At 43.1% G+C, this 23,491-nt stretch overlaps 1 protein-coding gene and 1 pseudogene across 3 annotated transcripts in view; both read right to left on the bottom strand.

Annotated features, from left to right (window-relative positions):
• The window catches only part of LOC126470419 (Bardet-Biedl syndrome 5 protein homolog), an 81,173-nt gene extending 80,329 nt beyond the window's left edge, over window positions 1-844 (bottom strand). For 2 of the 3 annotated variants that reach the window (XM_050098278.1, XM_050098276.1), the window contains exon 1: window positions 618-844. In XM_050098278.1, the coding sequence (XP_049954235.1) occupies window positions 618-721 (104 nt within the window). In that variant the 5' untranslated portion in view covers window positions 722-844. The remainder of the gene's footprint in view (window positions 1-617) is intronic. The other variant, XM_050098277.1, reaches the window with a different exon arrangement.
• Window positions 845-23,150: 22,306 nt separating this feature from the next.
• On the bottom strand, window positions 23,151-23,268 carry LOC126471846 (5S ribosomal RNA; annotated as a pseudogene).
• Window positions 23,269-23,491: the final 223 nt, after the last annotated feature.

Consider the following 23,491-nt stretch of genomic DNA (forward strand, 5'->3'; position numbering starts at 1 on the left):
TGAGAAAGTTTATGCTTGCACCTCACGCAACATCAACTTCATGTATTTCTAAAACAATTAGCCCAGCACAGTTTAATGTAGGGAAAGAAAAACGAAGTAGTCTGTAGAGGCCTGTGGTAAAACAAAAATTTCAATTATTTGGTCTTTATGGTACAGTGTTTTGATATGTTAATTCTTTTGAATGACACATTACATTGGGTAGAAATCACGACTCTTTCCTTCTAAACGAGTTCCTTAAACAGAAATCAGATAAGATGTAACACTCCAAAGGAACGTTATTATTTCTTTCCTATGTAATTGATGCTCCGAGAGGTCAGTGCCAAGATCTATTAGGAATTCACCGACTTTACCTTTAATTCCTGTAATATTTTGATGAAATATATTTTTAAAACAACTAAATTCGATTTCTTTAGCGGACGTTAGCCTTTGTGCTACTAATTTAGTATTCCTAACATTACACAATTCGCCAGTTGTTATTTCTGGGATAACATTTTGTATTCAACAAGTAAAATTGCAATTCCTGTAATTATTACGACAGCAAAATTGGCTAACAGTTAATAATTCAATGATTACAGCTGATATAATTTAAAATATAATGATTTTGGAAGTGCACTTACTTTAAAGGCAGATCAAATTTAACTTCTTTATCTTCCCACATCGTTTTCTCCATACCGTCACCGCAGCGTCTGTCGTTCGTCCTATACACACTGAACAATGCCATACGCACAAACGTATATTAACAAGTTGCGACTGCGTACTATATTTGTTTACCGACTCTGTTACCATAGCAACCGTGACTGTCTCGAAAGAAGCAGCAGCTGACATCTGCTGGACGAACACTAAACACAAGAAGAGGTAACCGAAACCGACATACGCAGATGACATCTATTGGGCGTGTTGAACACTATACAAGGGAACAAATGAATAGTGAAACGCCTCATGACATCTGACGGACGCGGAAAACATTAGATACAAGCAGTGCTAATTAATGACGACAGCCAAACACGAGAACTGTTGGCTAAACTGTACGCGCGAAACGCAAAATTATTGTTTATGCATCAGTTAGGCGTACAGTTTTAATTCAAGGAAGATTTGCGTCAGTATACACCTTTCATTCGTGGCCTGAGTCCTTGAGTTATTTCATCAAACATTTGAGATGAAGAACCTGTTACGAACCTGAGATAGTGGCCATGTAATACTGGCATTATCAGCGACGTCAATCCTGCTATATTCAACTACAAAAAATGTCTCGTCCCTTTCAGAGAACAATGAAGGCAAGTTACTGACTTAATTGCTTGTCAGTCTGATTCTCTCAGCCGTTAATAATTTATTCCAATCCTGAATCGTTGTAGGAAACAATTATTTTCTTATCGTTTGAATAAATCTCTATTATGTGGCGCACCGTACGTGAATTGATTGATTCCTAATGTTTACAAAGGTTTCTTCCCCAAAATGCACTTGTAAACTTAACTTATGAGTAAATGCATAATACGTTACGTGCAACAATGAAATCCAAATAAACTTTACCATTGCAGGTGACCAGAGTAAAGAGGAGATAATTTATTGCCCAAAACTGATAGAAGAGACGCTACTTAAATGCGTATTCCAATCCAGTGGACACCACCATGTGAAACGAACTTTTGGTAAGTTTACTGAGTAGCTGAGAATAGCTGCTGTCAAAGAGACAGAAAATATATCTATCCCTCTGGCTTCCGTTTTGCTTGCACAATAGCCTCGCGGAGCTTCTGACGTTACTGTTTCCAGAGATTTATCACCAGAAATGTAACTGAATAGTAATGTATCACTTCTATTTGTCCGCAATATCTTAAATCTATTTGCGTTCAGAGTCAACAGGCAGTTACTGTACCGACCAATGATCTTCTGCAGGCCTTCCTGCTTTTCTCTAGTCATCTGACTTTGCAACTTTACTATAGATAAAAGCACCGTTCGCAGTGAGCCTCCCCGAGCTCCCGGCGTTGTCTTAATCATTTACTAATATTTTAAACATCTTAATCATCTATTTACGCCTAATACGTGTTCAGATTCAAAATCTGAATGAAGCTAAAATGGACACACGGGAGCAATGCGAGAAGCTGCTTCCAATGAGTTAGAAATAAAAACAAATTGTCTACCAAACTGGCCAAATCTTGACGAGTTTTGATGTTACTGTACATAACTGGGGGTCACTGTGATCGCTAAACACCAGTAGTTTCTCCTCTGTATTGAAAGCTCCTGATGAACTGGGAAAGTGCCTGGTAGCTCCCTATGCTGCCATGACCTTGGCACCAGCTTTCATTCCCTATTGTGGTGCTTAGAAGAAGGCTAGCGGAGAGCCTACAATCAACCTGTCTGTGACCTGGACCTACACCTGGAGCAGTTTCGTATGAATCGCGTGTTTATCCCACGCACCGTGACAGCAAAACTGTGTGTCAGTCTGGTGATTCGACCTGTCGAGCTACAATTCATGAACAGCATTCCAATGGGCGTTTTCAAACAGGATAACGCTTACCCACATACCGCTGGTGTAACCGAACATGCTCTTCAGAGTGTCAACATGTTGGCTTGGCCTGCTCGATCACCAGATCTGTCTCCAATCGAGCACATATGGGACATCATCGGACGACAACTCCAGCGTTGTCCACAACCAGAATTATCCATTACCGTATTTACCGACCGAATTCAACAGGCATGGAACTCCAGCCCACAAACTGACATCCAGCACCTGTACGACACAATGTATGCACGTTTGCATGCCTGGATTCAACATTCTAGCGGTTATAGGGGTTATACATGTAGCAACCTTTCACATTTCCATTGGTTTATCTTGCGCGAACGTTAACCTGTGATCTTGCGATGTTAACCACTTAAATATGTCACGTAAAGAAATGTATTCCTTAAATTTTACTACTCTACATTAACTATTTTTTGGTGTTGTGACTGGTTTCCGTCAGTGTACTTTAAACGCAACTTACAATATCTCTGCAAGATACACATCATGTTGCGGGCCCACAAGGATAAAACTAGCCGTTTGCATTATCCTGCTGAAATGTAGGGTTTCGCAGGGATCGAATGAAGGGTAGAGCCACGGGTCGAAACACATATGAAATGTAATGTCCACTGTTCAAAGTGCCGTCAATGCGAATAACAGGCGATCGAGACGTGTAACCAATGGCACCCCATACTATCACGCCAGGTGATACGCCAGTATGGCGATGACGAATACACGCTTCCAATGTGCGTTCACTGCGATGTCGCAAAACACGAACGCGACCATCATGATGCTGTAAACAGAATCTGGATTCATCCTTAAAAATGACCTTTTGCCATTCGTGCACCCAGGTTCGTCGTTGAGTACACCATCGCAGGCGCTCCTGTCTGATGCATCGTCATGGGTAACGGTAGCCATGGTCTCGGAGCCGATAGTCTATGCTGCTGCAAACGTCGTCGAACTGTTCGTGCAGATGGTTGTTGTCTTGCAAACGTCCCCATCTGTTGACTCAGGGACCGAGACGTGGCTGCACGGTCCGTTACAGCCATGCGGATAAGATGCCTGTCATCTCGACTGCTAGTGATACGAGGCCGTTGGGATCCAGCACGGCGTTCCGTATTACCCTCATGAACCCACCGATTCCATATTCTTCTAACAGTCATTGGATCTCGACCAAAGCGAGCAGCAATGTCTCGATAGGATAAACCGCAATCGCGATAGGCAACAATCCGACCTTTATCAAAGTCGGAAACGTGATGGTACGCATTTCTCCTCCTTACACGAGGCATCACAACAACGTTTCACCAGGCAACGCCGGTCAACTGCTGTTTGTGTATGAGAAATCGGTTGGAAACTTTCCTCATGTCAGCACGTTGTAGGTGTCGCCACCGGCGCCAGCCTTGTGTGAATGCTCTGAAAAGCCAATCATTTTCATATCTCAGCATCTTCTTCCTGTCGGTTAAATTTCGCGTCTGTAGCACGTCATCTTCGCGGTGTAGCAATTTTAATGGTCAGTAGTGTATAAAGGGCTTACGATGTGCTTGGTGCACAATACGGCGATCTACTCTTGTGGTGGTTGGACGTGGTCGACCGGAACCTTCAGGATGAGTATGCCTGCCCTTTCATTCCCATTCAGTCCTACAGTCCCTGGCCAAATTATTAGACACACTGCACATTTTTAATGTTACCTCTAATAATTACTTGTTGAGTACTGTATTTAATGCGATTAATCGGAAAATTTATGATAGTTATTCAGGACGCTTACTACCTTGTTGAATTTTGTATCTGTTGTTGCTACATGACATTGGATTGTTGACTAATTGTAGGTATCAATGTGCAGAAAACAGCGTACAGGAAAGGACCTGTTCTGTGGCGTTCTCACGTGTAACTAGTGTAATACTTTGTTCGCTTTGATTATCAATTTCGTAATATCGACATCACAATTGATTGTTTAATAGCCAAATATTACTAATTGTGACCTTTAAAAATGGGTAAAAGAGGTGACATTTCACCACATAAAAAAGCTGATAAAATGTCAGCTGGATGTGGCTAATGTGAATGCATCTGAATGCACTGTTCGCAGAAAGTTGAAGGATATTGATATCAAGGCCTGTCGAGCCACTAGAAAAGTTAACAGCCACAACAAAAGCAAAGCGTCTGCAGTGGTGTAAACAATGGTGTAATCAGTATGTGGATGTCCGGAGATCGATAATTTAACTTTAAAATTATTATTAACGATATGATATAATCTATGTACATTTATTCATAGTATATTAATTATGTTTCTTAATTTTTACAAATATGCTTCAGCGATGAAAGCACGTTTGAAATATTAACTAAAAAATCTTTGTATGTACGCCGTCGAACAGGAGAAAAATTTCATCCCGACTGCATTATTCAGAATGAGCTCTGAATGAGCATTTTTCCCTAAACAGGATTAGTTGCTCATCAACCGTTAGGTGGCTGCAGAGTTTTGACAGTGATAAGTAAAAGAATCTCATACTTCTCTTCCCTTGTACGTGCCAGCTTGTCATGCATTTTTCTGAAGGCGAGTATTTCCAACATCGTGATATATAAAACATCAAAGAGCATAAAGAGTTCGAAAACTATTATGAGATAAAGAATCGTGAAAAACTGATGTTTTGATACAGTAATCATTGCTCGACAGCATGCTGAAAGGCTCCTTCGGAGAATTCAGAGCACCCATTACAAGCAGCACTCCAACAAACGAATACATATCTTAAACAGCAAACATATTGGGATATACTTCTTCATTATTTCTTAATTTCCATACCTCTGTATTTCTTTGCGCACCGAGTATTTTTCGAATGATTCAAGTTTGTGTAATTTGTAATTCAATACTAAACATTCACTTGCATAGAGACATTCTGGTTTTACTGCTGTGTTGTAGTGCTGTATTTTCAATTTTGTTGCAAATGTTCTCTATTTTACGTACTCTTTCGTCTACAGCGAATTTTCTAAGCCATTTTCTTGAATCATTTTCCCTAAATATTTAAATTTATTAACTCTTTTTATCTGTCCAATATCTATTTCTGGAGCATCTTTGTGTTTATTATAAATTTTGTTTCTTCTACAGAAATTCTTAAACCTGTTTTGTTGACTATTTCTTCTAAGAGATTGATTTGTATTTCTGAATTTGTTAGGTTTTCAAAAAGAATGGCAAAATCATCTGTAAATGCTAGACAATGGATTTCAGTACCTTTGTTCTTAGTCCCCAGTCTTACTGATGGTAACTTTTGTTCTTTTAGTTTTTGTTTCCATCCTCTTATTATTTTCTCTAGGACACAATTGAAGAGAAATGGAGACAGGCCGTCACCTTGCCTTACACCTGCTTTTACTTCGAATGCTTTAGATACTTCATCCCAAAATTTTTGTTTTGGTGTCTATGAATGTTTTCTGAATAAAGTTTGCTAGTTTACATTTAATGCCAAATTTTCGGATCACTTTATCTAGTGTTTCCGTATCAACTGAATCAAATGTCTTTTTAAAATCTATAAATGTTACAACTATGTCTTTAGCGTTTGTGAGACTTTGATGGAGTATGGACTTTAGGTTGAAAATCTGTTCTGAGCAAAATCTGTTCTTTCTAAATCCACTCTGTTATTCTGCCACATGGCTATCATGGTTGTTTCTACCTTGTTTAGTATTATTGTTAAAAATACACTCCTGGAAATGGAAAAAAAGAACACATTGACACCGGTGTGTCAGACCCACCATACTTGCTCTGGACACTGCGAGAGGGCTGTACAAGCAATGATCACACGCACGGCACAGCGGACACACCAGGAACCGCGGTGTTGGCCGTCGAATGGCGCTAGCTGCGCAGCATTTGTACACCGCCGCCGTCAGTGTCAGCTAGTTTGCCGTGGCATACGGAGCTCCATCGCAGTCTTTAACACTGGTAGCATGCCGCGACAGCGTGGACGTGAACCGTATGTGCAGTTGACGGACTTTGAGCGAGGGCGTATAGTGGGCATGCGGGAGGCCGGGTGGACGTACCGCCGAATTGCTCAACACGTGGGGCGTGAGGTCTCCAGAGTACATCGATGTTGTCGCCAGTGGTCGGCGGAAGGTGCACGTGCCCGTCGACCTGGGACCGGACCGCAGCGACGCACGGATGCACGCCAAGACCGTAGGATCCTACGCAGTGCCGTAGGGGACCGCACCGCCACTTCCCAGCAAATTAGGGACACTGTCGCTTCTGAGGTATCGGCGAGGACCATTCGCAACAGTCTCCATGAAGCTGGGCTACGGTCCCGCACACCGTTAGGCCGTCTTCCGCTCACGCCCCAACATCGTGCAGCCCGCCTCCAGTGGTGTCGCGACAGGCGTGAATGGAGGGACGAATGGAGACGTGTCGTCTTCAGCGATGAGAGTCGCTTCTGCCTTGGTGCCAATGATGGTCGTATGCGTGTTTGGCGCCGTGCAGGTGAGCGCCACAATCAGGACTGCATACGACCGAGGCACACAAGGGCGAACACCGGGCATCATGGTGTGGGGAGCGATCTCCTACACTGGCCGTACACCACTAGTGATCGTCGAGGGGACAATGAATAGTGCACGGTACATCCAAACCGTCATCGAACCCATCGTTCTACCATTCCTAGACCGGAAAGGGAACTTGCTATTCCAACAGGACAATGCACGTCCGCATGTATCCCGTGCCACCCAACGTGCTCTAGAAGGTGTAAGTCAACTACCCTGGCCAGCAAGATCTCCGGATCTGTCCCCCATTGAGCATGTTTGGGACTGGATGAAGCGTCGTCTCACGCGGTCTGCACGTCCAGCACGAACGCTGGTCCAACTGAGGCGCCAGGTGGAAATGGCATGGCAAGCCGTTCCACAGGACTACATCCAGCATCTCTACGATCGTCTCCATGGGAGAATAGCAGCCTGCATTGCTGCGAAAGGTGGATATACACTGTACTAGTGCCGACATTGTGCATGCTCTGTTGCCTGTGTCTATGTGTCTGTGGTTCTGTCAGTGTGATCATGTGATGTATCTGACCCCAGGAATGTGTCAATAAAGTTTCCCCTTCCTGGGACAATGAATTCACAGTGTTCTTATTTCAATTTCCAGGAGTGTATTTTATAACCGTCTGGCAACAGAGATATACCTCTGTAGTTGTTGACATCATGCTTATCACCCTTATTGTGCAAAGGATGGATAAGAGCCATTTACAGTTTTCTGGAATCTTTTCAGTTTCCCATGTTTCTCCAAACATGATCTGAAGGTTAGTTATAATTTTTGCTTGAGACCATTTTATAAGTCCAGCTGTAATACAGTCTTCTCCTCTGGGTTTGTTGTTTTTCAGGGTATTTATTGCTTTTTTAATTTCTTCAGCTGTAGGCGGTGGATCTGCTTCTATGTTTTCATGAAGATCTGGAAATTCTAGCTTACAGTTCAGTTCTTCACAGTTCAAGAGTTGTTCAAAGTAATTTCTTAGAAGTTCACAGTCCTGGTATTGTTTAGGCCTATTTTACTATTTTCATCTCTGAAGCAAATACCTGGAGCTTGGTAGCTCTTTAGATAATTTTTAAACATCTGATAGAAACTCCGGGAGTTATTTTTAACAAAACTGTTTTGTATGGTCAGAAGCTGTGACTTTTCAAAGAGTTTAGCACTCTTTATTATTTTTGCTGTTTCTTTCCTTTGCATTTTAAATTCATCAAAGTGCTCTGTTTTCCCAAAACAATTCCATAGCTTCATTTTAATTTTAATCAGGTAATGATCAGAGTTAAATTTCCTGTTTTATGTTACTTTTACATTCATGATTTCTTGAATATTGCTTTGAGAAATAGCCACGTGATCTAATGGGGAGTCCCCTAGTATTACATTTGTCTTTAAGGCACTTAAACTGTTTATCACACTGTTTGATTTTCTTCGCAATTTTTTGAAGGAAGTTGACGTTAACTTCAACTAAAAAGTTTTAAAAAGATTAATTAGTCTTGTACATTTTTTCGTTCTTTCATGGTCTGGATATTCTCCTACTGTTCTCGAAAAATTTTTTCCCTCCCTATTTGTGCATTAGGATCCCCTAGTAGTATCACAACGCTTTATTTTGGAATTTTGATATTTCGTCTTTCAAAAGTTCCCAAAATCCTTCCACTTTGCCCGGATTTTTCTTATTGTCATCATTAATTGAGGCATGGAAATTAACAAAGGTATACTGTTAATTTTTGCATTTTACTTTGAGAAGAGAGAGTATTCTGAATTGGATTTGAATTTTTATGAATATAGAAGGCGGTACCAGGTACTGCCATATCTTTTATAATTTTTTTGAAGGTTTACCTTTGAAAATTATTTGATGTTTATTTTCTGTAACGTTTTCGTCCATAAATCTTGCTTCTTGTCGTACCAAAATTTGTATTTCAGGCGTACGTAAGAGAATTTCTAGTTCTTTCCGATTACGGATTTTTGTAATGAGTTTATATTCAAGGTGCCTGCAAAGAATTTCCTTTTGAACTTGAGTTTTGAAGGATACCAAGGATGCTTCGACTCATCCTTACTGCGGATGTTGGGACTCTCCAGAACCCAAGGTTCTGATGCACTGCATAAAGCAATGGTGGAATCCTCTTTCGAGTAATCACCTGCGGCAGCGCTTACTTTTAGCGAACTTTCCATTCTGCAACTGAAATTGTACATTGTACATGGTAGGAAATAGATTTCTGGATAAGATCGGAATGTCAGTCCCGAATGATTATTTTTGATGGTTTTCTCCATTAGGTTTTTCCGCTCCCTCTGACTATGGAAGCTAGGATTTCTGTTCCTCCTTCGAGACCGTTGACCGGGTTTCGTCCGTAACCCTAGGCAGGGTGCTACAATACGGAGCCAGATCGACTCAGGCTTTTTACGAGGTGCTACTCGTCTCCTTCTTCCTTCCTCATCACTTGCGAGATGAGACCCCGGGTTTGAGACAGGCAGTGGCGGAGCTTTTTCTTCCTTCTTTTTTTGACTGTTGGCTCTTAGTTTGTTTTGCGTGTTCTGTGTTATTCGCTACGTTATTTCATTCGAGTCACATCTCTAAAGTGCGTCTCAAGTGTCAGTCTGCAAGTGTTGAGACGCTCTTCCGCTTCGACCATCTGAGCAAGCTCCCCAGTCAGAACCCAATTTCTATATGTCAGCGTTATGTCTGCGTCCTATACTCGACGACTTCCAATAATGAGTGCTGAACTAAAGGAGTAAATTAATACAGGAGTAAATTTTTCGTTTACCCTAACTGCTGGAGAGCAACATATAAGCAGGGATGAGTGAAAGTATCGATGTATCAAAATATCGACATTTCCATAATAATATCGATGTACGAGGGCTATTCGGAAAGTAAGGTCCGATCGGTCGCGAAATGGAAACGACTATGACAATCCGATAAAGCTTTGCACAGATGTGTTGGGTAGTGTCTCTAGTATAACCCCAGTGACCATCACGTCGCTCTTCCCATTTCTGAGCTCGCAGTGAGTGCGTAAAGATGTCTAGAAAATAGTGTCTGCCGCCAAGTACGAGGGCCTGGTGAGAAATTTCGCCTGAAGCTATGCAGCTAACATTACATAACTGTCGTGCTGTTTCTTCTTCAAGACCATTCTCCGCCGCATTCTGCAGGGGCAATGAAGATGCTCCTGCATCGTTGTCAATTGGAAATGTTTGACTACCCACAATACAGCCCGTAATTGTCTTCCTCTGAGTTTCATCTCTGCTCACATGAACCGCTGGCTATGAAGACAACATTTTGGCACAAGACAACGAGCCGTAGGCCAGCGTAGAGAAGTGGCGGAAAGCACTGGCGGCTGCCTTCTATAGCGAGGGTATTGGAAAGTTGGTACAACGCTACGATACACGTCTAAGTCGGATCGGCGACTATGGAGATAAGTAGCTGCAAGGTGTATCTAACTGTTGCAAATAAAACATTTTAGATTTTTACCGTGGTTTCCATTTCCCGACCTATCGGACCTTACTTTCCGAATAGCCCTCGTATGTAGCCAACTTATAGATTATCGATATGTCAATTAATTGTTATTAAATACTGAGTGTCGAAAGTAATATATTTTATTGTCTGTATTTTCTTGAGTCGTAGGCACTATAGTTCTCACCGGCAAATTTCTTGCCCATTCCAGCTACTAGATTTGAGCTTGAATGTGTCTGCACTGCATATCCATGACAGTTGGTTACTTCTATGTGTCATTTCTACCACTGCAAATGATAGGTACGAGGTACAAACGAACACGTTTACTGACAGCATTGTAAGAGAACTGTGGAAATTACCACGCTCTGCTCCCAAGTATGAGGCAGTTTGCGCACTCTACTTATCCCGTGAGTGTCTGGATCAAGAAAAGATAGACACACTGTAAAAGTAACGTAGCCTCAGCACAAAATTCACACGCGTTACTGCGCTGGAATTCAACGGAAAATGGAATTCTGTTGTTTGAAATGTTTATGGTAAGTGAAATATTTCATGAGCATAGCACATATCAGAAGTGTTTCACTCCCCCTTCTGTCGCGTAGGGATGGGCCGAAAATATCGATACATAACAGGTCGATATTTTTGTCTCGATAGTAATGGTATCTTTTTTAGTATGTATCGATATTTTAAAAATTGCCCATCCTTACAGCAAAGACTATGCTATTGCGTTAGTAACGTAAGGAGGAAATAAACCAAACATTTATTCGTAAGTAGTAGTATGAGTGGAGTTAGAGAGTAAGATGTGATCTTGGGTTTCTGCGTGTTAAATATCGAATTCTATGGATTACCTGGACTACGAAGAATATATGGAGATGGAGAAAGAGGTAGACACCCCAAGAATGAGGGTTTTAATGAAGGGAACAGATCCATTGCTCATGTACAGCGACAATGATATCAAAGAGTTGTTTGAGTTTCATAAGGAATCTTTTGAGTCACTGCATGGTATGCTGGAGTCGTTACTGCAGCATGATTATGACAGGAACCTTGCTTTGTCTCCTAGGCTGCAACATCTTTATGACTGAGAATCTTTCGCACTGGTACTTGTCAAATCGTAATAGGGGATCTCATCAACATCCACCGTACTACGGTGTGATAAACAGTTTAAGTGCCTTAAAGCCACTGTATGTGTCCATGACTCAGAACCAAGAAAATATGATGAGGATGATAAGGTCCCATACTCCGAGGAGCGTAGGGGACGACGCGGGAAACCCGCACCGTCGTCCTAGGCAAGGTCCTAGCGGAGGTGGTTTTCCGTTGCCTTCCTCCGGGGAAGCGAGAACGCTACCGCAAGACCACGAGCTGCGGACCAAGGAAATATATCAAGGAACAAATGGTGGATTCCCGAATGTCATAGGGGCCGCAGATTATGTACGTATACCGATAGTTTGTCCTCCTGGAGCACAAGCAGAATAAAACAGAAATCGCAAGATTTTCTTTTCTATCAGTACCCAAACCATCTGTGATGTTAATATGAAGGTTTTCGAACGTGGTACGCCATCGGCCGGTTTCCACACGTGATGCACACATTTAGGAGTATAGTAGAGTTGCTGCAGAATTTGGAAATGGATAGTATGATGAGTTACTTGTTGGAGGTAGTGGATATGCTTTCGTCAGCCATTTTATAGCTCCTGTATTTCGGCCCCACACAGGAGCCGAAAAGCGCTACAATAGAGCTCATATTGCTACCAGATGTGTAATTGAGCGTACATTCGATGTATGGAAGAAATGTTTCCAAGTTCTCACTAAAACAATACGATATAAACAAAACAAGTGTGGGACTGTCACGGTGGCTGCTGCAGTTTTGCACATCTTCGAAAAAGAAGTTTAGGATATGTTTCACCCTGATGCTATGGAGGTGAATCACATCGACCAGTATGTATTTTTTTCCCTGATTTTGTTCATTTTCGTTCGTTGCATCTGCTTGTGGCGGACGTCGCAAGACACCCGATTCCGTTCGTTGTTGATCCATTACCTCAGTTTTTTTATTACAGAAGGCAGATAACCCTCTGACCGAACACGCTGAGTTACCGTGCCGGCTAATCAGGTGTAGTCTGTAGTGTAGGAGCGAGCTCCACGTGGGATCTGAACTCGGACCCCACGGGGGTTCCCGGCATGTGCCACATGCCAGGGCAGAGGTGGAGGCTAGGGTTCGGAAGCCTGAAAATTCCAGCGCCGGCCGGGGATGGGCGCTGGAACGTTCCAGACCCCTTACCACTAGACCATTGAGGACACCTAGCCAGAAACGATGTTGCAGGCCAAGCTGTCAGAAGGTCTATCATATTTGTTTATTTTAATTAAAATTTAATTTTCTAGTAAAATGACGTGTTAATGTAATGACTTTTCCTCCATAAATGAATATGTGTCACTGGATCGTTGCCACTGCTGTGAAATGTGACCCATTTTATTTATGTATAATTTTATAATTTGGTTTCTCTCTCTTTTTACTTTTTCTCTCTCTCTCTCTCTCTTACTTTTTGTTTTGCAATTAGGGAATCAACATTTTCATTTTATTTCTTACTTCAGTACATAAAGTTATAAAATAACAATGTTTTCATTATTTCTAAGAAAAATAAGATGTCTAGTTTTATAATTTTGCTAATAAAAATAAATTTTAGAATGTGGTAATTAGAAAAATTAAATGTACTGCTGCTGAAATAATGAACACAAATATTATATCTTGTGGAAAGCAAAAACATAGTAGGCCTCACCACTGGAAAGAATATCAAGCAAATAAAATATGTGTTATGCTATAAAACATATTCCTATTTCTATACAAAAACCTAAATTTCTCGAACACACAGCCGGAAGAACCGGAACTTGAAGTTTGCTCCATTTCGCTCTTGAACTTATTCATAACCCCTATTTTGAGGTTACGCTCTTCTTCCATGATTTCTCTTTGTCTCTCAATTAATAACAGTTTTCAGTTATATTCCTCTGTCACTAAATGCATTTTTATCGAATGAAACTCGCCTGCTTTTTCGAACAACTCCCTGTTCTTCTCTAGAGCTTTGTGTTCTCTGACTCTTTTCAAGGGCGCGTCTGCTGATAAAGCTCCCACCAGAGAACGTAATCCGCGGATCACGACTATAGGATACTCACCTTCAGCATCTATTTACTATTAAAATCAGTCTTGATCACTATTTATTTATTAAGGTGACCGGTTTCGACCACTGCTGTGGTCATCTTCGGACCATTGAGTAGGAACCTCTTTCTGCTGGAGAATCACTACAGTAGTGATTCTCCAGCAGAAAGAGGTTCCTACTCAATGGTCTGAAGATGACCACAGCACTAGTCGAAACCGGTCACCTTAACAAATAAATCGTTATCAAGACTGATTTTAATAGTAAATATTTGTAACAGATTGATCACTGTCACTCCCATAATGAATTCAAAAGTAATAAACCTTCAGCATCGATGTTGCTTGAAAGGACCACATTATCTTCTATTGTGTCGTTCCCGTTAACTCCAGTTTCCTCCTTAAAATTTTGTGGGACCATACCAAAAAACATTTGGCTTATTCGCCTATCTTCGTCTCAGCGACTTCACTGCCAGTTTGGAATTGTCCTCAACTAAATTTGGCTTTTATTTCCCTTGCTTTCGCTTTCACGTCTTTCCAAATTACTTAATTCTGCTGTTGCGATCTCTGTGTAAGAGCTTTTGCATTTATTAACCGTGCATTTTTTTCCCAAGCATCATGCTTCCGTTTTAGCATGTAGACATTGTGTGGTTTTTTTTTTTTTTTTTTTTTTTTTAAAGATTCAATAGTAGGTACATACTTTTTCATTATTTCAGCAGACTCCTCTTTTCCACTTTCTGGTATGTGTTTCGAACTTTTTTTTTCACCCTAAATTGTCCTTGGCTACCCCCACGTTGCTGTTAGCCCGTATCTCAAGCGGATAAAAAAAAAATTGTATATGATGCGTAAGATGCCTCTTAAGTTAACACGTGTCACTCATCAATAATAGACGGTGGTAGCTACAAATGGCGGGGTTAAGGACTGAACGGTAGATTCACAAACTAATAACGTGTTTATTTTTCATAATAGGCCGATCTTATTATTAATACAAGAGCACTTAGCTTCTTTAAATTTTGATAACCCTTTATAGCATAAATTACGCTGACTCGATATTATGAGCTTTCCAACTGTTATTAAAAGAGTATATTACTACGGAATTAGTTTATTAAAGTAGTCCAGACTAAAGAAATAAGAGTTACTGCAAGAGTACTTTGTATTAGTTTGGTGCTTGCCTCCCTAACTCTTGTATCAACCGAGATTTTGAGGAAAATACGTTTATTTACGAGTAAATGGAATAGTGCTCTTTTTCAACGGTATTCAGCATTTCTTGCAAAACGCAATTCAGTTTTACTACGCTTGTTAATGTTGGCGTTGAAATTTTTCACAAAAGTATCTAAGAGGCAAGGCGGCCGGAACAACTGCGGCGATGTAAACACCGGCAAGAGAGGCTCTTACACCAGGCTGCGTCGTCATATGCAGCATAAAGATACGCCGAGGCTGCGAAGATAAACCGTGTTTCCTCTTGGTTTGTTGCTTCGTGACACCAGCAACTTTATATCTCGCCCGTAGGTCGTTTAGAAAGCACACTGAGTTCTGCAATCAGTAAAATGGGTACTCTTTTGGACATCTCGCTGAAACGAACATTACGCCACTAGAACTCCCATCTGAATACAATACGATATTGCAGTGCCTGTGCTGTTGAGAAGAGCGATGCAATGTTCTTTCAGTCATACTTCGAAAGAGAAATGCATCGTTCTTTTTAACAGCATAGGCACCGCAATATGGTATTTACCCGCCTGTATCAGGCAGTGACTTTCAATTAAAATGTCCTCCCCTGTACGGGAATTACATAATGTGTGTACGAGTACAGGCTGTGACGCAGGAACGACGACATTTGAAAGTTTGCCTCTGGCCGTGAGGCGTGTCTGGAGAGCCAAAGCTGCTGGCACGGTAGCTCATCGTGTGCGGTCAAAAGGCTGGCTGCCCTCTGTGATAAAATTAAAAAAGAGTTTGAGTGAAAGAATCAACGATGAACTTGAACGTGTGTCATGTGACGTCCGACCCTATCAAACACAACGAACAGTAACGAATAAATGAAAAAAAACAACAACAAAAAAAAGCGGTTAAGGCGACCGCTCGCGTAAAGCGGGAAATCTGGGTTCGGGTCCCGGTCTGGCATAAATTTTCATCGTCATTCCCTTATACAGCTGATGGTCATTCGTATTCGCAACTGCGTATACATTTCATGCAGCTGCATACAGCCAATTACGTACAGCATGTTGCATTAACCCCTAACACTTTGAATGTTCCTAGCTGTTTCACTGAAATTGATAGGAAATTGACTACAGTTGATTTGTACACGATTGATTTAAATGGAGCAGCAACCTGACAGAAAAATAATAGTCTTCTTAAAAAATTACAACTAGTTGCTGCAGCTTTCTGGGAAACAACTAAATCGCACGAACGAAAAAATGGCTGACATCGAAATAAGTGTCCAAGGAATAGAAAAGCAACTGAAATCACTCAACAGAGGAAAGTCCACTGGACCTGACGGGATACCAATTCGATTCTACACAGAGTACGCGAAAGAACGTGCTCCCCTTCCAACAGCCGTGGTCCGCAAGTCTCTAGAGGAACGGAAGGTTCCAAGTGATTAGAAAATAGCACAGGTAGTCCCAGTTTTCAAGAAGGGTCGTCGAGCAGATGCTCAAAACTATAGGCCTATATCTCTGACATCGATCTGTTGTAGAATTTTAGAACATGTATTTTGCTCGCGTATCATGTCATTTCTGGAAACCCAGAATCTACTCTATAGGAATCAACATGGATTCCGGAAACAGCGATCGTGTGAAACCCAACTCGCTTTATTTGTTCATGAGACCCAGAAAATATTAGATACAGGCTCCCAGGTAGATGCCATTTTCCTTGACTTCCGGAAAGTGTTCGATGCAGTTCCGCACTGTCGCCTGATAAACAAAGTAAGAGCCTACGGAATATCTGACCAGTTGTGTGGCTGGATTGAAGAGTTTTTAGCAAACAGAACACAGCATGTTGTTCTCAATGGAGAGACGTCTACAGACGTTAAAGTAACTTCTGGTGTGCCACAGGGGAGTGTTATGGGACCATTGCTTTTCACAATATATATAAATGACATAGTAGATAGTGTCGGAAGTTCCATGCGGCTTTTCGCGGATGATGCTGTAGTATACAGAGAAGTTGCAGCATTAGAAAATTGCAGCGAAATGCAGGAAGATCTACAGCGGATAGGCACTTGGTGCAGGGAGTGGCAACTGACCCTTAACATAGACAAATGTAATGTATTGCGAATACATAGAAAGAAGGATCCTTTATTGTATGATTATATGATAGCGGAACAAACACTGGTAGCAGCTACTTCTGTAAAATATCTGGGAGTATGCGTACGGAACGATTTGAAGTGGAATGATCATATAAAATTAATTGTTGGTAAGGCGGGTGCCAGGTTGAGATTCATTGGGAGAGTTCTTAGAAAATGTAGTCCATCAACAAAGGAAGTGGCTTACAAAACACTCGCTCGACCTATGCTTGAGTATTGCTCATCAGTGTGGGATCCGTATCAGGTCGTGTTGACAGAGGAGATAGAGAAGATCCAAAGAAGAGCGGCGCGTTTCGTCACAGGGGTATTTGGTAAGAGTGATATCGTTACGGAGATGTTTAGCAAACTCAAGTGACAGACTCTGCAAGAGAGGCGCTCTGCATCGCGGTGTAGCTTGCTGTCCAGGTTTCGAGACGGTGCGTTTCTGGATGAGGTATCGAATATATTGCTTCCCCCCACTTATACCTCCCGAGGAGATCACGAATGTAAAATTAGAGGGATTCGAGCGCGCACGGAGGCTTTCCGGCAATCGTTCTTCCCGCGAACCATACACGACTGGAACAGGAAAGGGAGGTAATGACAGTGGCACGTAAAGTGCCCTCCAGCACACACCGTTGGGTGGCTTGCGGAGTATAAATGTAGATGTAGATGTAGAAACTATGTTCGTAACTCCGGGGGGAAAAGTAACGGTTCTTATGGTAACCCACCTAAATGTTCCAACGTAAAATGAACATCGTTTCAAGAGCCATCGAATGCCGTAAGAAAAGTATACTGTTCCACTAAAAGAAATTGTTCTAGCTTCAATATGTCATTTGATAAAGGTGTTAATACAATTGAACAAATAACAACATGACGTGTGCCACAGTCATACACAGTCATCTGCCGCAAATCTCGTGGGCTACGCACGCTGTATGCAGAGTGGAGAAAACAACCTATCAGTAAAGTCGGAGCAGAGCGAAATTTTCCACATAACCATAGGTCGGAAATATTTGACGAGGGCAATTATCTGCTAACACGTTTTGTAAGCTCGATATCCCATGTGCCCAACATCATCTAATATCAGCCAATCTAAAAATGCCTGAATCAGGCGAACCGCGTCATTGGTAAATAAATAATAATTACAACGCTGCAACGAAAACTGTTTCTTCCTTCGTCGTATGCTACTGGTTGCTGCACCCACCCCTCTACGTGTTGGAAAAAGTTTTGTGAAAGAAAGAAATCTACAATTAATAAACAAATGTAACTTTTTACGAACAGGAGATGACTTTTTTGACACTGCATTTACATAACTAGTAGCAAATCCCTAATTAAGTTTTTCTTACTTAACATGATTACTTACAACCTTTATTTTCCAAAACAAGATCTCACGTTAGCGAATTTGATATTCCATTTGTCCATTTCCCACTCTTCATTTGGCTATAAAAATTATCTGACAATAATACATTATGTAATATCTAGGGAGTCCGGTTTTCGCTCCGCTCAAACGTTTAACCAGAGTCATGTAAAATTTAAGTTCCGTTTTCTATTGCAGCATTGTCTTAATTTACACCTATTAACCAACTGTACTTGGTGGCAGGAAAGAATAACAACATTTTAAAACAAGTAACCCTCCGATTTCATTATTAATGATACTACACCTTACAGTATCACATGACGACTATTTTACTGCAGTGCAGCTTATTACATTCACAGATTAATGGCTTTACGGTACTTTTAGCGTAGTTGGCTTAATAGCCAAGCTTTGTCCAGTAAACACAGCGGAAAATTTGCAAAAAAAGGAAGATTAGGTTTAACGTCCCGTCGACATCGAGGTCATTAGAGACGGAAGAAAATTCGTGTCTAACATAACCAGCATGGACAGGAATTCAAAAGCTATCTAGCTTTGACTGTTCAGCAGAAACCACTCTTTGCAGCAAATTTAATTAGTAACTGCGCTCTTTAACACAGCAGGTGTTAGCTGCGACAAGTTAATGTAAATGTACTCACTTCTGCACGCTCAACACTGATTGGCCGTACCTCCACAATGACGCGTTTCCGACGTACTGACCGAGCGAGGTGGCGCAGTGGTTAGCACACTGGACTCGCATTCGGGAGGACGACGGTTAAATACCGTCTCCGGCCATCCTGATTTAGGTTTTCCGTGATTTCCCTAAATCGTTTCAGGCGAATGCCGAGATGGTTCCTTTGAAAGGGCACGGCTGATTTCCTTCCCAATCCTTCCCTAACCCGAGCTTGCGCTCCGTCTCTAATGACCTCGTTGTCGACGGGACGTTAAACACTAACCACCACCACCACCACCGACGTACTGTTATTTAGAGGATTTTCGTCATTTCATCGCCAGGTACTCTGCTGTGACATTATCACCTAGTTGTTTTTCTGCGCACTAACGTCAGAATCTCTGTGAGTTGCTCGTGAATTTATGTTGCATATAAAAAGGTCACAACGCCATGAAATGTAGGGAGGTCTGCGGAGGATCGACTTCTCGTGCTGGAAATGGCAGCTGACACTCAGCATTAACGGATGTAGCGTATAGCCCGTAAATAGGGAGAGAGATACATTGCTCTTGAATTACACGGTTGGTGATCAGTCACTGGAAACAATCACATCGGGTAAATACGGTGTGCGCCCAGACGGATTTGAAGTGACGCGACAACATGAGATGAGTAATCACCGACTCTTAATTACCATCTCGAGGGGATAATTAAAACTTTAACACCACTCATCGTACGTACTCCATTTTGTTAATGGGTCGCGCCATTTTCATTTGGTTCCTCTAGCGACGTGCTGTGCTACTGTGGCGTGGAGATTTCAGTGTGTACCAGGACTGTAGACATGTACCTGCAAACAAACAGAGAAAAATTACGTAACTTTTTTTCTTGATATATTAATGAAAAGTACGAGCGTTGGAACTTAAATAGTTGCAACTATTTATTCACAACCGATACAAAAGAGTTACATGTTTGCACCTGTTACTGTCCTTCAAAGTAGTTTCCAGCGTTGTGTAGAACCCGTTGCCAGCGATGTGGAAGGCGTAATATACCGTTAGCAGAGCCTGTTCTGTTGATGGTGCGAACAGAGCGGTCTAAAGTTATGGCGAGTCTCGTGTACCACTGTGATGGTGTTATCCTAAAGCATTACGTTCCTTCACGGCAGACCGTCAGTGCACAGTATTACTGTTCGTTTTTGGAGCATCACCTGCGACTGGCTTTGCGAAAAAAGCGGCGACACTTTCTGCGCAACCCACCCATCATTTTGCACGACATTGCGCGGGCGCATACAGCGCAAGCTGTAGCTGCTCTGTTCGGTCGATGGGACTGGGAAGTTCTGCACTATCCACCATACTCCCCGGACTTAAGTCCTTTTGACTTTTATCTGATTCCGAAGATGAAGGAATCACTTCGTGACATTCGCTTCAGAACTGCTCCAGAGATTCGACAGGCAGTGGACCGCTCCATTCGCATCAACAGAACAGGCTCTGCTAACGGTATACTACGCCTTCTACATCGCTGGCAACGGGGTCTACACAACGCTGGTGACCACTTTGAAGGACAGTAACAGGTGCGAACATGTAACTACGCCGGTCGTTGTGGCTGAGCGGTTCTAGGCGCTTCAGTCTGGAACCGCGTTGCTGCTACGGTTGCAGGATCGAATCCTGCCTCGGGCATGAATGTGTGTGATGTCCTTAGGTTAGTTAGGTTTAAGTAGTTCTAAGTCTAGGGGACTGATGACCTCAGATTTTAAGTCCCATAGTGCTTAGAGCCATTTGAACCATGTAACTCTTTTTTATCGGTTGTGAATAAATAGTTGCCACTATTTAAGTTCCAACCCTCGTATATAACGACCTTTTGCAGCGCGGATCGCTGCGAGATGTGCAGGAAGAGAGTCAGGGAGCTACTGGAAGATATCGGCAGGGATGTGGAACCATACCGACTCCAGTGCCTTGGCCATTGATGCTAGGTTTCTTGGCCGAGGATCTGTGGCGTAAACAGCCCGATCGAGGACGTCCCATAGATTCTCGACTGGGTTTAATTCCCGGGCGTTTGTTAGCCAGGGAAGTACGGTAAACTCATCCTGTTGCTCTTCAAACTACGCTCGTACACCGCAACGCCCTGCTGGTAGACGCCATTGTGCTGAGAAAAAAACAAACTGCAGATAGGGGTGGACATGATCCCTCAAAGATAGATGCATACTTGTGTTGATCCGCTGTGCCCTCCAGAGCGACGAGATTGTTACGAAATCGTTCCCCATACCACAACGCTCTCTCCTCCGACCTGGACCCTTCCGGCGATGGTTGCAGAGGACTTGCTTTTAGAAGTTCTACGTCGATGGAGCATAAAACGCGATTCATCTGAAAAGGCCACCTGTTGCCGCTCTGTGGACGTCCAGTTGCGCTTCTGACGTACAAATTGCAGCCTTCGTCGTCGATGAACAGCAGTCAGCACGGGTGCAAAAACCAGGCACCAGCTGCAGAGGCCCATACACAGCCATTTACATTGAACGGTCGTTCAGGAGACACTGTTGGTCGCTCCTTGGTTCATCAGGGCGGTAGGGTTGCTCAACAGTTGCACATCTGTTAGCCTGTACAGACGTCCGCAGCCGTCGGTCACCCTTGTCATCTGTGGCCTGTTGTGCACCATAGTTCCCTCCGCGCCGGTTTTTGATGTCCCCACTTTGCTATGCGCAGTATACGAGGTGCATTCAAGTTCTAAGGCCTCCGATTTTCTTTCTAATTAACTACTCACCCGAAATCGATGAAACTGGCGTACTTCTCGACGTAATCGCCCTGCAGACGTACACATTTTTCACAACGCTGACGCCATGATTCCATGGCAGCGGCGAAGGCTTCTTTAGGAGTCTGTTTTGACCACTGGAAAATCGCTGAGGCAATAGCAGCACGGCTGATGAATGTGCGGCCACGGAGAATGTCTTTCATTGTTGGAAAAAGCCGAAAGTCACTAGGAGCCTGGTCAGGTGAGTAGGGAGCATGAGGAATCACTTCAAAGTTGTTATCACGAAGAAACTGTTGCGTAACGTTAGCTTGATGTGCGGGTGCGTTGTCTTGGTGAAACAGCACACGCGCAGCCCTTCCCGGACGTTTTTGCTGCAGTGCAGGAAGGAATTTGTTCTTCAAAACATTTTCGTAGGATGCACCTGTTACTGTAGTGCCCTTTGGAGCGCAATGGGTAAGGATTACGCCCTCGCTGTCCCAGAACATGGACACCATCATTTTTTCAGCACTGGCAGTTACCCGAAATTTTTTTGGTGGCAGTGAATCTGTGTGCTTCCATTGAGCTGACTGGCGCTTTGTTTCTGGATTGAAAAATGGCATCCACGTCTCATCCATTGTCAAAACCAACGAAAAGAAAGTCCCATTCCTGCTGTCGTTGCGCGTCAACATTGCTTGGCAACATGCCACACGGGCAGCCATGTGGTCGTCCGTCAGCATTCGTGGCACCCACCTGGATGACACTTTTCGCATTTTCAGGTCGTCATGCAGTATTGTGTGCACAGAACCCACAGAAATGCCAACTCTGGAGGCGACCTGTTCAACAGTCATTCGGCGATCCCCCAAAACAATTCTCTCCACTTTCTCGATGATGTCGTCAGACCGGCTTGTGCGAGCCCGAGGTTGTTTCAGTTTGTTGTCACACGATGTTCTGCCTTCATTAAACTGTCGCACCCACGAACGCACTTTCGACACATCCATAACTCCATCACCACATGTCTCCTTCAACTGTCGATGAATTTCAATTGGTTTCACACCACGCAAATTCAGAAAACGAATGATTGCACGCTGTTCAAGTAAGGAAAACGTCGCCATTTTAAGTATTTAAAACAGTTCTCATTCTCGCCGCTGGCGGTAAAATTCCATCTGCCGTACGGTGCTGCCATCTCTGGGACATATTGACAATGAACGCAGCCTCAGTTTAAAACAATGCGCATGTTTCTATCTCTTTCCAGTCTGGAGAAAAAAAATCGGAGGCCTTAGAACTTGAATGCACCTCGTATTTTAACCACGGCGGCACGCAAACAGTTTACAGACTTAGCCGTTTCGGAAATGCTTCCAGCTTTGGCCCAAAAGCCTACTATCATGCCCAGTTGGACGTCAGATAAGTACTCCGTCTTCAGGCCAGAAGTGGCCCATCGGGACCATCCAACCGCCGTGTCATCCTCAGCTGAGGACGCGGATGGGAGGGACATGTGGTCAGGACACCGCTCTCCCGGTCGTTATGATGGTTTTCTTTGACCGAAGCCGCTATTGTTCAGTCGAGTAGCTCCTCAATTGGCATCACGAGGCTGTGTGCACCCCGAAAATGGCAACAGCGCATGGCCGCCCGGATGCTCACCCATCCAAGTGCCGGCCACGCCCGACAGCGCTTAACTTCGGTGATCTGGCGGGAACCGGTGTATCCACTGCGGCAAGGCCGTTGCCGGATTTGGTACCGCGCGCCGCGGAATCTGAATCCGCGTCAGACGATATGGACGTCGAAGACACCTAGAGGTTTCTGCACCATCGCGCCATAAGTTGTGGCGGCGCGCGCCTCCTGGCCCGCTTTTAGTGTGAGGGCGCCACAGTGGAACACGTGGTCCCAGCGGCCAATAGCGGCGCCCTCGATCATGGATTTAAGCGCCTGCCTCTCGCTCAGCCAGTCAAT

This window comes from Schistocerca serialis, chromosome 3 (genome assembly GCF_023864345.2).
Source record: "Schistocerca serialis cubense isolate TAMUIC-IGC-003099 chromosome 3, iqSchSeri2.2, whole genome shotgun sequence".
Lineage (NCBI taxonomy): Eukaryota > Metazoa > Arthropoda > Insecta > Orthoptera > Acrididae > Schistocerca > Schistocerca serialis.